At 38.9% G+C, this 16,718-nt stretch overlaps 1 protein-coding gene across 7 annotated transcripts in view; it reads left to right on the forward strand.

The window, feature by feature from the left end:
• Window positions 1–15,981, forward strand: part of DAAM2 (dishevelled associated activator of morphogenesis 2) — a 239,767-nt gene extending 223,786 nt beyond the window's left edge. For all 7 annotated transcript variants that reach the window (XM_081940830.1, XM_081940828.1, XM_081940829.1 and 4 more), the window contains 3 exons: window positions 2,499–2,630; window positions 12,601–12,771; window positions 14,671–15,981. In XM_081940830.1, coding sequence (XP_081796956.1) covers window positions 2,499–2,630; window positions 12,601–12,771; window positions 14,671–14,889 — 522 coding nt within the window. In that variant the 3' untranslated portion in view covers window positions 14,890–15,981. The remainder of the gene's footprint in view (window positions 1–2,498; window positions 2,631–12,600; window positions 12,772–14,670) is intronic.
• The last annotated feature ends 737 nt before the right edge of the window (window positions 15,982–16,718 follow it).

A 16,718-nucleotide genomic window follows, 5' to 3' on the forward strand; every position in this document is an offset into this window, starting at 1 on the left:
CCCAGGGCTGGCAGCACCATTTGAAAATGAGATGTGAGCCTAGCTTGAGAAACTTCGCAACTACAGCCAGCAAAGCAAAGTAAATCAAAATGGAAAGCTGTAGACCCTCACTTCTCTTTATGAGGATTGCTGCCAAGGCATCAGCTCTCCTGCCAATGGCATTTGTAACTTTTATGGGATTGACTTCACTGTAAAACCGTTTAGACAAACAGTAGAAAGCAGGATTTTTTTATACACATGTCTTAAGTTGGGTGCTGTCTATAGCAATGCAGTGTTGGTTTCTAAGCTTTTCCGCCAGGCAAAGGATAAAATAAAAAAACGTCCTAACCAATGCCCTCCAAAGGTGCTTATTCCACTCAAAACAGAGAACAGTAAATAAGCCATTACTGAAACAAAGCCATTAGTGTTGATGCCTTATCAAAATAGTTTGCTACATCACTTTAGAGGAAAAGAACAGGGAAGTAAGTAAAAAGAAGTAATGTGTAATGCTCACCAAAATGCAATTATAATGTTGGGGAAGGAAGTCCTGTTGCTTGGATAAATATGTGCTAATGGATCCAAAGTCAAGCTCCAGGATTTGTTAGAAATGATATAGGCATGTGCCTTAATACTAATTGTTAGTCAAAGTAGGCAATAATGAGTTAGATGAACTTGTTAAAGGAATAAGGCAGCTTTCTCTAATTCTACAATTTTCTGGATTTCCTGCCTTAAATATAATCAGTTTCTTCAGGTCCTCCTCCTACTTCATGAAATAAGATTCTTTCTTATTTCTTATGAATCCATTTTCTCTAGGATCATACGCAAAGAGATCACCTTAAAACTTTGTGGGGTAAATAAAATTGTGTGGGATGGATGAGATCAAGTGAGATTCAATCCAGTTCTCCTTAATCTGCAGTCCTAAACTACTGTTGGGTCAAATTTGAATCATGAGATCAATTTACAAACTCTTTACAGCAGAGTCCTCTGGCAAAAAGATTTTCTCGAAACCTTCATTTTGAGAAAAAATGTGACGAGCAGCAATTGTTACCTCAAAATAAGAAAGTTTCACCAAAATCTAATGAGTTATTATTGTAATCTGTCAGGATGGTGGTGGTAGAAAATTAATGTTAGAATTTAAGTGGGTAAATTTAAATGGTAAACCCTTCTAGGAAGCAACAGTCTTGCAAAGAAGGGGATAACAACTCTGTTTGAAATTGTCCTCGACTGACCTCCTGAGGTCATTCAAAATATTTGCAAGGGATTTTTTTTAGAAATGTTCAGACACCCTGAATCATAGTAGGATAGAGTCTTTCATGTTGTCAACATTGGAATGAAAAGTATAACTACAGCATATTGCGGGGTAACAAGTTTTCTGGAGCATCTATGATGAATAAAGGTCTGGAGACAAAAACATACGAAGAACGGTTGGATTTAGCCTAGAGAAAAGAAGGACTACGGGTGATACGATAGCAATGATCCAGTATTTGAAGGGCTGTCACAAAGAAGAGGGAGTCAATTTATTTTCCAAAGCACCAGAAAGCAAGAGAAGAAACAATGGAAATTAATCAAGGAGAGAAGCAACCTGGAATTAAGGAGAAACTTGGAACAGTGAGAACAATTAATTGCTGGAACAGCATCAGAGGTTGTATGTGCTTCATCACTGGAGGTTTTTAAGAAGAGACTGAGCAACCACTTATCTGAAATGGTATAGGGCTTCCTGCTTGAGTTGGACTAGAAGACCTCCAAGGTCCTTTCCAGCTCTATTTTGATTCTGATTCCAAGTGATTTGTTTTGCAATTGATGGGTAGTAGAGAATACATTAGGATTTGCCATTACTTTATAATCGTAGATATAATGTAATGTTCTCAAGCCATTGGTAGATTTTTTGGTGATATTCAGGTCGTTCTTAATTTGAGTCTTCCCAGATGACCCTTATTTTCTTCCCCTTTTCATTGCCGTCATACATCATCCTAAGCCGTGATGTTATTCGCTTAATTTTAGCTTAGTGCTTCATATAAAATCATTCCATATGGATTGCAAATCACAAAATGGTTTACTTGCAAGTACAGGCAACCCAAAGTTTGTAGGAAACTGAAAATTTGTAGTGTCAAAATGGCTAATCTTCAGAGATGCAAAAAAAATGGTTACAAATACAAAACTACAGATGGAAACGGATGTATTAAAATGTTGATGTACAGAACACATTTATCATGGTCTTTAAAACTGTCTGGAAATCTCTGTAAAGGACCAAGAATGTTTAATCCTGCCATTTGATAACATGATTGTGTCTCAGGACATGCCTCCTGCAGAAATCATCCACTTCTGGTTTGGTATGATGTGTGAACTTAACCAATTGTGCTTTTTAATAATTCTAGTTAAAACAAACTGTTTTGATGTCGATATGGGAATTATTTTTAAATGGGTTCAGTCGCCACATTTCAGTGTTTCTTCCAAAGTTTAAATATTGCCTTTTTCTTGATAGGTACCAATTAGCTGTTTCAATCTTTTTCTTTCCTTAGGAGCTAGATTATCAGAAGAGGCGTATGCGGGAAACAGATGATAAATTTGTCCCAGTCATGAGCGACTTTATCACAGTTGCCAGTTTTAGTTTTTCTGAGCTGGAAGACCTTCTGAATGATGCAAGGGATAAGGTAAGACATACTTTTATTTTTTTATTTTTTTTAATGTATTCCATGAGAATAGTCATTTTCACCAGGCAGTGGAATGAATAAACTATATAAATAATTTATATAATCCCATATAATAAATAAATAAAATAAATGAATTTTCAGTTCTACAAACAACCCCTCTCAAGATATTTTCTCATGCTCCTTGTCTATTTCTAAGTCTCACTCATTCTTAGTCATTGAGAATGGTCTGGTCATGCTTTGGACTCAGCCTTCAACTGAATTGTGGGATTTCCAAATTGGAACAGATCAAAGCGAACACAGTCTCCTATGAAAAAGTCTGCCTATGAAAAAGTGTCTCCTAAATATTTCAAAGCTGTAATCCCAAATCCCTCTGGACCCATATTCCATAATTAACTTTCCAAAATCTATATACCAAACACCATTTTGCTACCTATTCAAAAAATATACATTCTTAAAACTTTCAATATCAAATTTACACCATTATCTTTTAAGGAGAAGGCAACTCACCTGATAAATATAGCAACACTTTCCCAATCTGGAGGGACTTAATCTTTTCAATATACATTTTTAAAAAATAAAAAGTGATTAAAATATAAGACTTGCTCAAACATAATGTCCATAAAGGCAATTTTGCAAGTTTGAGCTTGATATAAATCCCAACTCACAACCACTTCGATCTTAAGATGACTATGAAAACATGAGGAGCAGTTGTCCAGAGTCATATGGATGATCTCAATGATTTCTCCTTGTTCTGTATTAGGCCAACTCAGATCCAGCATTTAGTGGTGATTCCTCTCACAAAGCTGTCTTGCTCGCTTACAAAGCCAGCAAGGCATCCATTTGCTATGGAAGTAAGATACTTATTTCCAATGAGACATTTTTATTTTTAAAAGTGTATGGTTCTGTTATTATTTTACCTAACATGCAGACCAGTATGTAATTGTTAAAAAAAAAAGTTGTACATTTATTTCTTGCCCAACCCTAGCTCTAGTGAAATCTAGTTTTATTGATTTTGAGGGAATCACTTTCAGAACTCCTGTCATAGATTATTGATCTAAAACGTTGATTTCATCAAACACATCAAACATATGTGACGCAGTTCAGTTAAGTTTTTGAAAAGGGGTCTTCTGTCATATTTCAACAACCTAAATTCTACTTTTATGATTGAATATGTTATGCTTTCATGTCCTTATCTAAACCTTCTCCGCCCCTCAGGGAAGGTGGTGGTGATCCTACTAGCCCAGTGATGGCGAACCTTTTTTGGCTCGCGTGCCACAAGTGGGGGGAGCGCGGGGGGTCATGTGCGGGCGCGCCGCACCCATAATGCAACGCGCGATCCCCCAGTGCGCATGCGCGCACAACGCCCCCCATTTTACATGCCTTTTTCGCCCTCCCCAGGTTCCAGAGGCTTTATAGGAGCCTGGGGAGGGCGAAAAGAGCCTCCCCCGCCCCCCCGGAGGCCCTCCGGAGGCTTCAGGGACTGTCCGGAGGCTTCCCTGAAGCCTTCAGAATGCTTAAAACCACCCTCCGAGCAAACCGGAAGTCACTTCCGGGTTGCTCGGAGGGTGGTTTTAAGCACTCCGAAGACGTCAGGGAAGCCTCCGGACGGTCCCTGAAGCCTTCGGAGCGCTTAAAACGACCCTCCGAGCAACCCGGAAGTGACTTCCGGTTTGCTCGGAGGGTGGTTTTAAGCTCTCCGAAGGCGTCAGGGAAGCCTCCGGACGGTCCCTGAAGCCTTTGGAGCGCTTAAAACGACCCTCCGAGCAACCCGGAAGTCACTTCTGGTTTGTCCGGAGGGTGGTTTTAAGCATTCCGAAGGATTCAGGGAAGCCTCCGGATGGTCCCTGAAGCCTCCGGGGGGGGGGGAAGGCTCTTTTCACCCTCCCCAGGCTCCTATAAAGACTCTGGAGCCTGGGGAAGGCGAAAAATAGCTTTTAAAAAGGTGATCTCAGCTGGCCAGCGCGCGCATGCGCACTGGCCAGCTGACAGGGCAGCATCTCGCGTGCCCTGACAAATTGCTCTGCATGCCACTTGTGGCACGCGTGCCATAGTTTCGCCATCACTGTACTAGCCAATGTAATCAAACTATCCAAGTGAGCCTGTTGTAGGCTGCTTCTGATGAGTAACAAAGAATTAAAAGCAAATAATATCTGCTTATAAATTATTGGTGTGATCTGTATTGTTCTTGTTCCAAGAAATGCAGGAACATATGCCAACTTCCTAGCATATTACCCCAGTCCAAATAGGACACTTCCTTCTAAACTGCTGTGTTTCATGTCCCCAAAGCCAGCTTTTAATGTAACCTAGAGAATAGAGTATTATTTGCTCCTGACTAGAAGTTGGCACTATGCCCATAAGACCCGAGGGTGAGGAAGAAACCGATAAAGAGAAGTTACAACAGCATGAAATTGTTTGAAGAATATGTCATAATGTAAATAAGGTGTGACAATGTCAAATCTTTCCTTCTTTGCTAATGTAATAAAAATTACATTAAACAAAGTAAGTATCCCATTTCTTTTTTTCTCCTTTATGTTAGCAGCTTGTCAAAAAAGATGGAAATCCTATTACTATTATTTGGTTATTAGATTTTTCTGATGGCCAGTTACGATTTAAATTGTTTATTGTTTATAACTTGTGACTGTCTTGGCAAGTGATACAGGAAACTTAATTTCAGTCCCATTTTGAAGACCTCTCTAATTGTCTCTCAGTGTAGCATGATTCCTTTGAACTGCACCACCACATATCATAATTAGGTACACATAAGCAGAATTAGCTATCTGTTCTCTGTCCTGCTATTCTTGCTATGTGTCATTTGATGTGTGGCTCTTATCCAGATTTGACTTATTACAGATTGATTTAATGTCTATCTTTTACATTCTTTTTTAAGTCTGAGAAGTACCCAATTTACAGAAAAGTAAAGATAATTCTTACCTTTAAGCTTACAGTTCAGAGGTCTTTCTACATAGGTGGCCCTATTAATATGACAGCCTGGCAACCCTAATTGGCCTCATTTTCTGTGGGTCTGGTCTTTGATCATCTTAGGCCACCTCAACCTTTCTCTCATACTGAAAGTTCCTCCCGAGCCATTGTAATCCCACCACAGTTCAGTAGTGACTAAAATTGTTAGCATTTTCCTCTCTTTTAAGGGAAGTATTTTGTGATAGTATGACCAGTTCATTTTAATTGTTCATACATTCCTGTACCTACATGCAGTTCTTGTAGGAATATTTTTACCTTGGAAGTAAAAAAAGAAATGGAGTTACTCTGGGCCATTCATCGATCAAACATTCCCCTCAAAAAGATCTACCCACTCATATGGGCAAAACATCTTGTCAGCCACAAAATACATAAGAAAAGAGTGAAAGTCTATACTAGACATTATTATGCAGAGAGAATTTTTTCTATGTAGCAAAGATTGAGTTATGATAAGTCCAAGAAGACACATCTCAGGTGGAAAAGAGAACAAAGAAGAAATAGACAAATAAGACAAGTTCTGAAAAGAAAATGAAGGAGGGCAAGAAATCTGTGAATGGCAGGAGCATGCACACTTCTCATTTCTTCACCAGCTGCTGTTTCTTTGCTTCTATTCTCACAAGGTGGGTGGTTCAGTTAAGTGATAGGTTTCCAGCTTGGTTTATATCCACTGAAACATGACTACATCCTTCCACCCTGAGATGAAGTCTTCAGACTCTGAGTAATTTCAGGAAAACTAGTAGTCCACCCAATTGTGGTCTCGGTTAATAGTGCCACTACACGGGTCCCCATATGAACCTACCAATGCAGCAGAAATAGCCAGCTGCTAAACCCAGTCCTGTTATATTGTATCCCAAGACAGGACAGAATCTTTTGCTCTCCCTGTTTTAGAAAATTTTGTCATCACTCTCTCTTCTCTGGTAGGTGTGTTTTTGACACAGTTTGTCTTGTAGTGTAGCCATCACAAGGTCAGTGCAAACGTGAAAGAGACTCTTCATTTGGAAATGAGGAAATAAAAATGTTATAAAAATAAAATAAGCATCGTTTTTCTCTGGTTTTAGTCAGATTCAAATGGTTTGTTTTTAATCTTAAAGAAACAAGTATGCTATTTCAATCTGTCAAACATCTGTCTTTTAGCTTTGGGCTAATATAGTATTAACTTGAACCCTAGTGTACATAGGACAGGGGTGTCCAAACTTGGGAACTTTAAGACTTGTGGACTTCAACTCCTAGAATTTCCCAGCCAGCCATGCTGGCTGGTGAATTCTGGGAGTTGAAGTCCACAAGTCTTAAAGTTCCCAAGTTTGGACACCCCTGACATAGGACTTTGCTTCTCAGACCCTTCACTTTTGTTTGGCTTTTCTTCATTAAAAGACCATTTCTCTTGATTTTTTTTAAAAAAATCTATTTATTTCTGGACCACTTAGCCCGCAGGACTAAAATATATAACTGGCAAGCCAAAAGGAACAGTGAAGGACAGGAGCCAAAGTGTACAGACTCTCAAAAAGGCCTGGCTTTAGTGTGAATGTTACCTATTGACTGAACTTAGTTTCCAAAGTAACTGGGAAGAAAGAGATTATCCTTAAGCTAGAAATCTTCCTCGCCAGATTTCAAATGCCTTGGGATCCACTTTTGAGCCATAACCTGTATATGTTTCTTTTTAGCACATTACAGATGGAAGTACAGTCTTTTATTTTTTTTACTTCTAACTACAACCTGAAATCTACATCTGAATGGACAATGTGGACATTCAGCTTTCCATGCTTCACAGTGTCCTTTTAATGACCATTTTTTTAACCTACCTGAAAATGTGGTCATTGTGTTTCTTTTTCATATGAAACAGGAACCTCTTGTGTTGAACTTTATAGTGACCTTTAATAATATCCATAGAGGAAGGGGGAAATACATTTCTTTGACACACTAAGGACTGTCCCATGTAGTGCAGTAGCTTTATGGATGTCAAGACCCATTTCTTATAACCAGTGACGTGCGGTGAGGTTTATGGCTGGTGAGGCTGGTGACATCATCAGGAAGGCGGGGAATGGGACCACGTGTGCTGGAGGCTGAGGCTGCCTCAGCCTCCAGCACACGTGATCCCATTCCCCACCTTCCTGACCGCGCTTCGCCGGCTCGCGCTCCGCGATCCCCAACAGAAGCTGCTTTTCAGTGCTTTTCTGTGCGTCTGGCATTTAGGACATCCGGCTATCTACCTAAACGCCAGACGCACAGAAAAGCACTGAAAAGCACTTTGCCTCCAAGCCACTTCGTCTTGATAATGTCGCCGACATCGCTGCTGGGCACGGACGGACAGAGGTAACCAGAGTGGCGCCGAGGTGGACGAAAGAGCGAGCGAGCGAGCGATGGAGGATCAGGCAGCCTGATCCTCAGTCGCTCGTCCACCAGACTGCCTCGGCGCCACTCTGGCTACCTCCGTCCGTCCGCGCATGGCAGCTGCGGCAACGTCATCAAGCCCCTGCCACTTCTGGATGTCTATTGCAGTCGCGAGGAGCGCGCAAAGTACAGCAGAGGTAGGAAGGTTATTGGCGCTTCCGAGAACCCTCCTGCCTCCGCCGGTTGCCCAGCTGGCACCGCCCCGTGCGCGCTCCTCCTCCTCCCTCCTCTTCCTCTTATATATATGAAACTCCCTTGTGGATATTATTATTATATATTATTATTTCATGATGAGGGGTGAGGCTCTGCCTCCCCTGCCTCCCCTGACCGCACGTCCCTGCTTATAACAAATCGTATAGCATAAGATAGCATATATGTAAAAGTGTTCTATGTATCTGTGCCAATTCAACTTAAAGGCAGTCTTTCGCATTGCTATTAGTCTTTCCATCCTATTGTGCAATTTGTTTTCTGGAGCTGTATGGATTAAGATAGTAGTTATTTTAATCCAAAACAGGATTTAATCATACTGGGGCAGGAAAATTGAGTTCCTGTTTCTGCTAAGCTAATTAAAAAGTATTTGCACAGCAAAGCCAGTCTTTTCTGGAAGTGGCTGAGAACAGATTTGCCAGCATAATGCTCTCAATAAGAGAAGTTTAATACTAATTACTATAACATGTCCAATCATTTATCACTCCCTAATGTCTTCTCATAGCATGCACACATTTACTGTGCTTGAAGGACCTTATTTTGAGTTTTGGAAAAGTGCACAGCTTTTCAAATACTGAGCAGCATGTGGACCGAGGATCTGAAATCATCTATCTCCAAGAGAATGTAATCTTTTTTCTTAGAATTGTTGTTTTTTTTATCTTTTTCTTTTCCCTCCCTATTTTCAAAATATTAGGTGGGTGGTATACCATTCAGATGTATTTCTATGGCTCAAACTTCTCCAAATTCAGTAAAGTCTCTATTGGTGAAGTTGTATTATCTACACCAGAGAAACATTTCCAACCAGCCAGTAAAGTTGGAGGAAAGACTATACACTGTAGAATCCATAATATTGTTCCATTTGAGTTTTGCAACAGAACATGAACTACAAGTAGGATTTTTATGAATGGAAATGGCACTTAACACAAATATTAGTTAGGCTAATAAAGAAGTGTTACAGTGGAAGCACAACTCTTTCTGTATGTGAATCTGGCAATATAAATGCCAAGGCCTAAATGGTGAGGTAGTATATTTTTAAAAATACATTGTTTAAAACAGGGATTGAAAAATGTCTTGCTCCTAGGGTACACTGAAAGCTTTCAATCATCAGAAAGACAGATTAGATCCTCCTATGAATTTTGATAGGACTAATGCAAGGACTAAAGCTGGAGGAGCCAAAGATTATTTGCATATAAAACCCAGGCCATCATATTTTCTTACACATTGGCTCCTCTCCCCACAATATTATCTTCTATTGGTTGAGTATGAAAGTCTGAGAAGGCATTCTGAACATATTTTCAAATGTATTCAAATGTTCAGAATACATTTGGAAATTGTGCAGCTATTAATCCTGCTTGTGCATGTGCTCCCTTTAAGAGTACCTATGTGACAAATGACTTCAATTTTCTTTAACGGAAAGCTATGGTACATGGCCAAAGCAGCATGATTACAACATGGGTTAGATCCGTAGGATTGCAGATCATTGAACAGCTTTGCTGTGATTGATTGAAGAATTCAATCAGTGCAACCCATTTTCATTTATTTAATGCGCAAATTTCAGCCCATCTATGGTATAAAACATTTTTATTGTGATATTGTCAATGATGAGCACTGACTTCTCATCTGTGCATGTGTCAAAATAGCTTTGACACAAGAACCCAATCAGTACACAACTGCTACATGAAACTATTGCCTTCCTTTTGGATTTTCCAATGCATGATTCAAGACAGCTGAATTCAGTCATTCTGAGAAGTATTGTCCTTGCAATAACCATTAAATTGTGAGAATGGTTAACATAGAATCCTCTGCAACACATACACACAAACACACACACACACACAATACTTAAAGCAAGAAAAAAGATGGGAATGCATGAACTTAAAAAAACCCAAATTCTTGCAAATAATGTATTTTTCGACTGAAAGATTTTTAAAATTTTGTCATTCTTTTTCTTTACCACCTCAAATAACAGTTCTGCCATCTGACACATTTTCCATAATTGTGTTTTCCTTCTGGTCTGAAAAGACCTCTTCCCCCATCCCCCCCCCCCTAAACTTCCTTTTGCAATGGCATTTCTGCAGCTGCTTAATTTCATTGGCAGGGGTAGCAGTGATTGAGCGCTGCTGTTCCTCTTTCTACCTCTGTTGAAACAACTTTACAAAATGAACAACTGCCTAAATTATTTGCTTTAGCAAAAGGACGAATTGACTGGAAAGTTTGGTGGTAGGAGGACTGCTGCCACTGAAGTCTGCAGGCCTATTATGTCATAAGATGAAGAAGAAAAAATTCTTTATTTTAACAAAAATACATTTGTATCTCTTAGGTTACAAAGTAAAGGGGTATGTCATTCACATTACCAGGCTATAGAGTTGTGGGTCAGGGCTTGATGCCATGCCTAAAGGATTTTTATTGGGTACTGGGGATTTGAAATCACTGTAGTGAAAAATCAGGCAAAGATGTAGAGAACCGCATGGAGATCAACCAAAAGCCATGGATGCAGAAAGACTGTATTGTTTTATCCAGAGGTGAGCAGCAACAGGGACATTATTTTGGGATTGGTAGGGTTAACAGAAGTGAATTAACAAAAAAAGAATGTAGTAAGCCCTTCAAACTACAGAACTGCATTGTAATAGAAAGAAAAGGATCCCTAACCCCAGTTAGGGAACCTGTCAGTGAGTGATTTCATCATAAAAGCCATTGAAGATCTAATAGAATTTGTAAGACGGGCTTTCTTAGCTTACATTGGAAGATCACTAAACACATCATTTATGTAGACTCGATGCCAGGCAGAGGTCAACCTTCAAACTGTTAGAGATTTAAAGGTATATATTATCCATGAGTAATCACCCATTTAATAGCATTTCTTCAAAAAAAAGAAAAACCAACAGTGCTGCTAAATTACTCACTGGGTAAGTAGTCATGTAAACTGTGCCTTAATCGAGCTTTTGTTTTTAAGTTTTGTTTGAATAACCATTGATTTATAATAACAAGAGAGCAATTTAATATTAGAAATTGTGCAAACTGAAGCCTGTTATTCCCTATCCAAACTCTGACAGCCTTCATTCTGTCATAGGGTTGCTCTTCCTCTCAAAGGGACAAAACAATATGGCTGTTGATGGTTGTTGGTGTGAGGCATGGAGGTTAGATTTTGGATTTAAGATTCAGGTAGGGGCTATGGTTGAATTCTAAAAATCAGATAATGGTTTTGAAAGTTTGTATCCAGAAAGGAAAAAGTTTGAAGAAAATTCAGACACTCCCTAACCATGTTTCTTCATTGGGATTTAAAAGTAATTCCAAAGTGGAATTGCTATCCAAGCTGTTAAATTCCTCACTTAGTTCCACTAATGTTGTTGGTGTAGTTGTATATTTGTAGATTCTATCCATGCCAGAAAGGAGGAAGAGTCATGTTCACCAGTCTGCATTATTGTTCACCAGTCTGCCCTGTCATTTCTTCCGCGTAAGATCAACAAAGACAGTTAAGAGCTTATCAGAAAGAAATAGCTTAGCATTATATCTGAAAGGACAGTTGTCCGTTTTCTATCAAGCCACTAAGATCTCTTGTTTATATGGAACAATTAGTTTTGAGGCTTTCCTTGCCAGAGAGTTTGTGGTTTGTCCAGCTGCTCACCCACTAGAAGAACAAACAGGAATCATTGGAAAGTATGTGTGATAAGTCAGGATTCTCTTGCATTGTTTCACCATTTTGTGTGATTTTGGCAGAAATTAACAAAACTGCTAAATCCTCATGATTGTCGAGATTTCTTTCGGTCAAATAGAAGTCCATTCTTCATGGTTTCTCCACTTTTTGCCTAGTGCATAAAATATGTTCTGGATTATTTATCCGTTCTGCTAAGTCCCAGAGGTGCTCCAAAGCAGTCTAAAGGAATGCAAATTTGTCCATTTGTTTATGCTTAGCTTTCAACTTTGTGAAGTATAAACTTTTTTCTGGAAGCTTTTCTTAATATTTGTATTTTCCTATGCAGTTTATTTCTGCATGGGGGAAATGCACATTATAAATTCAGGCTCTTGTATAGGGTTTTACCCAATGTGTAGATACCTAGAGAATATGTTTAAGTTGCTAGTCAATCATAAAATTTAGCAAAGAATAGAGTTTGCTGATGATACATTTTAGGTATTGGTCAGTTCCAAGACTGAGGATATAATAAATTAACATACCTGTAACAATTTGGATGGAACAAATTTTTCATTTATCCTTGTTGATAGGAAACAATTCTAGTGTTTAAATTTCGAACGTGTCCCTGAGATTGAAACAAAATACAAAATGTACAGTCTCCATGAAATTGAACACTTCCGTTTACAGATCATAGTATTTTTTTTCTTAATAAACATTTGCTGTATTCTTTTCATTCTAAATGCCAGTTTTTCTTCCTTTCTTTAACAGTATGCCAAAGCACTCAAGCATTTTGGCGAGAATGAGGGAAGGATGCAGCCAGATGAATTTTTTGGCATCTTTGACACCTTCCTGCAATCATTTACAGAAGCTAAGCAAGATCTGGAGAATATGAGGAAGAAGAAAGAAGAAGAGGAGCGCAGGGCACGCATGGAAGTCATGGTGAGGACTCAAAAGTTAGAATTTTTTAAAAACCATTTTTTCAGAAAAATGATTTCCTGGATGTCTTGGAAAGTTAAAGGCAGTGTGAATAAAGGATATGTTTTCTTACCGTGTAATTTTGTACATGCCAGTTCACAAGCTGGCTTGCATCAGTTTCTCTTGGGTTCTTCTTAAATGGAGAATAACCTAATAATTTTGCAAAGCTGAAGGACCTAAAGTTTTCCTTGCCAGCCAGCATGGTAACAGACAGCAAAGTCTTCTACTCAGAAAGGAGAGGAGTTTGTTCCCAGTTCTGTGGTAGAATAAGTGATGGGGATGTTATAGGTGAGGAACAGAGGAGAAATTGTGGGTGACCAGGATGTGATGATCGTGATCTGCCATAGTATTATTGATGACACTTGAATCAGTGGGATCTTACAGCTGCTGAAATCAATGTAGTCAAAATAACACTCTTATACCCACATTAGTAGAAGGAACAATTCTCTTTCTCATTCCTCCTAAATGTTGAATCCTATGGAGAATAGCCAAGAACTGAGACATCTTTTTTCTTCACTGAAAATCATCCTTATGGCTTTATCCTAATTAGTTTTTTATCTTCGTCTTGCTTCAAAGAGACACTAATTTCACTCTCCCCTCCCCACCATTCCTTTATCTTCCCAGCATCTTACCCATGAGGTAGGTTAGAAAAAAATGGTCCAGTTCATTTTTTTTAAAGGGGGGGTTACTCTTGGGCTCAGTTTGGCAGCCTAATCACAGGATTTTAGAAGTAGTTTCCAGAATATTTCACAAATTGTTTATGTTCAATCTAGAGTTGTCTTGCTGGCTTTAATGAAGCAATTGTTGATACAGATGTGATTTGCAAGCTAAGTCACTTTTATCCAAGGTCTTTTTCCAATTCCTTTTTGTTTTGCATACTTTCATTCCAGGCCCATCATTTACAGATGCCCCATGTTCTAATGTAATGTTAAGAATCCGATCTTATTTACGCTGATTTGCAAAACCCACAGGGTGGCTAACAAACAGAGAAAAAGCATTTAAAAGTTCAGTTTAGGACTATAAACCCTGGGGATCAAGTCTGTCTTATTCCTGACCTTTGTAAGTCACTCTGGGAGGTTTTCTTCAGTGGAAGAACAGGTTAAAAATGCTTCACATAAATAAATAGCAGAATGTTAAAAACAGCAAAGAAAAGGGGGGGAAAAGACAAACTCCATAAAATACAAACCAAGGAAACAAATAACACCAGATAGCTATCATGCATTTGGCTAGCTACTGTTACAAACAGGATGCTGGACTAGGTAGTTTTTGAGACTGATCCCAAAAAGTTATATTTACTGTAGCTTCTTAAACAGATAGTCCTTGATTTACAACCATTCATTTGGTGACTGTTATAACGGCAATGAAGATAGCGACTTATGAGTATTTTTCCCACTCATTACTGTGGTAGCATCCCTAGGGTCACATGATTAAAATTTGGATGCTTGGCAACTGGTTCATATTTATGATGCTTGCAGTGTCCTGGGGGTCATGTGATCACCTTTTGCAACCTTCTGAGTAGCAAACTTTATGGGGAAGCCAGATTCAGTTAACAAACCATGCCACTAACATAACAACTGCAGTGATTCACTTAACAACTGTGGCAAGGAAGTTCATGAAAAGCGGTAAAATTCACTTAACAAGAGACATTTTGCACTCCGTTGTGGTCATAAGTTGAAGACTCCCAGTATTGTTGAAGTTTGGAATTATCCCAATGAATAGCTGAGTCTGGGATGAAGTTGCAACAACTTATTATGAATGTCTTTTTCAATTAGTTCTAATTAGTTTTGTTCATGGTCTTTATTAGTGCATTTTACAGCCAGCCACGATATTAAATCTATTAAATCTGTGTCTATGTCTTAACAGCTTAAAGAGCAGAGAGAGAAAGAGCGGCGTCAGAAGAAAGCAAAGGCTGGTAGCATCTCAGAGGAAGGAGGAGGAGAGTTTGACGATCTTGTGTCAGCACTGAGATCAGGTGAAGTGTTTGACAAAGACTTATCCAAGCTCAAGCGCAACCGTAAGCGTTCAGGGAACCAAAATCTGGAGACAAGTCGGGAACGAGCAATAACAAAGCTCAATTATTAAATATGGACGATGTGAACATTACACAAAGTGCAAAACCGTAATGAACGACTGCTGCAACCAAGTCGGTGAGACTGTCTAAAACCTTTCTGCAGGAAGCACACCTAGTGCCAATGGCTTTTTTCCCCCAGGATGAATTTATTCTCCTGTCTTGCTCTCTTCCATATTTACATAATCTGGAATGATGGTAAAAGTGCCTCTCTAGTGCCCAAAGGATTTGTCATCAAACCTTCCCTTTTGATTGATCGAATGGCTTCTCGTTTCCACTACAACTTCACTTGGACCCTTTTGATGGAACAGAAAGCTCGGCGGCTTTTTGCACCAGTTACTTGGGGTGGTGGGTAGGGGAGGATCGTGTGCCAAAGTTTACACTTTTTCTTTTAAATCTCCAATGCTGAGAAAATGCAAGACAGTCTCAGGATGGTTCTGAATTTTCCTGCCATTTTTGGTTTGGCCTGCCTTCAAGAGTGAATTAGTGGTATTATAGTGTTGTGGTTCTCATCTTCCACCGGATTTCCAAAAGGCCATTGACTTTGAGAAACATGACATTGGTCTCAAGGACTGGTAATTACTGGTGCATGACAAGCAAGTGATGTTGCGTCAGAGGAAGTAGCTGGAGCTGTTCTGTTTCTGAGATGCATAAAATAATTTGGGAAACTCACTTTTCCCCCCACTAATCACTTGAGTATTTGGAAGTGTGCTAAGTCTTTAGACCAAGTTGTGAGAAAATAGGAGGAACCATGTTCTAAGAATGATCATCATTAACCTGAACCTGATCAGTTATCATTGCTAAGCAATGTGGTAGGAAAGGGTTTGGGGCATAGCAGTATTTCCATTTGTAAACTGCATTATTTTGATAGCACAGTAACACAAATTATTTGAACTAATAAGATGTAGAAACTAATATATATATATACAAATGGTTTGTCTGATAGTTGAAAAGGAGAATCCGGTCATTTATTGGAAGCCGTGACTCAACTGGGATGGACATTTTTCATTCTAACAGACTGTCCTTTTCAGCAACTGCAACCTTTCAACAACATTTTCACAGTATTATGTAATTGTAAGGTGACTGGACACATTCAAGGATTTTTTCCATCACAATGGAAGTGACAAAGAAACAATTAAGATATATGGCAGACCCAAGAGGGATTACCCAGTACATTTGAAAACAACTCTTGCAGTGACAATAAACAAGCAGTTTATCATGTAATAAGAAATTGTCTGCAGAACAGCCAAAACAGAAAAAGGCATATGTAGAGAGCCAAATAATACTTCCCTGTTTCATTGTTCTTACATGGTTGTACATTAATAGAACTATGCAGTATAGGGGTTTTTTTATCTTATGAATTGAATATTATTCATCAATTCTCAACTGGATCTCAGGAAAAAAAAGATGGTGCAAGCTTGAGTGTGAGCAACATGGAGGCAAAGTTGAAGATGATGTCTGAAACAGCTTTTCTGCAAGGGCAAAATCCATAGGATTCCAGGGATTATAAAAGACACTCCAATTGTCATGTTGATTACTTGCTTTTGTTGGTATGAAAAAGTTGTGTAGATTCAAGTTTATTTCTGTAAAAGTAGAAAATTCCTTTCTCCCTCAAGCACAGAATAATAAGCCATATTGCAAGATTCCCCTATCAACATTGGGTTGAATGTTGGGAACCCTAAATAGAAGTGCTCAAATCTTCAAAAATAATTGTCTTATTTTTGTATGTCCTTATTTTCAGTGCTCTGGTTCTGAATTTTCCTGTTCATAACATTCAGAATACAGGATGTTTTCATTATATGTATGGGAAGATAATTTGCCTTCATATAAAAAAAGTTCTGTC

This window comes from Natrix helvetica, assembly GCF_964273705.1.
Source record: "Natrix helvetica genome assembly, chromosome: 2".
In the NCBI taxonomy this organism is placed as follows: Eukaryota; Metazoa; Chordata; class Lepidosauria; order Squamata; family Natricidae; genus Natrix; species Natrix helvetica.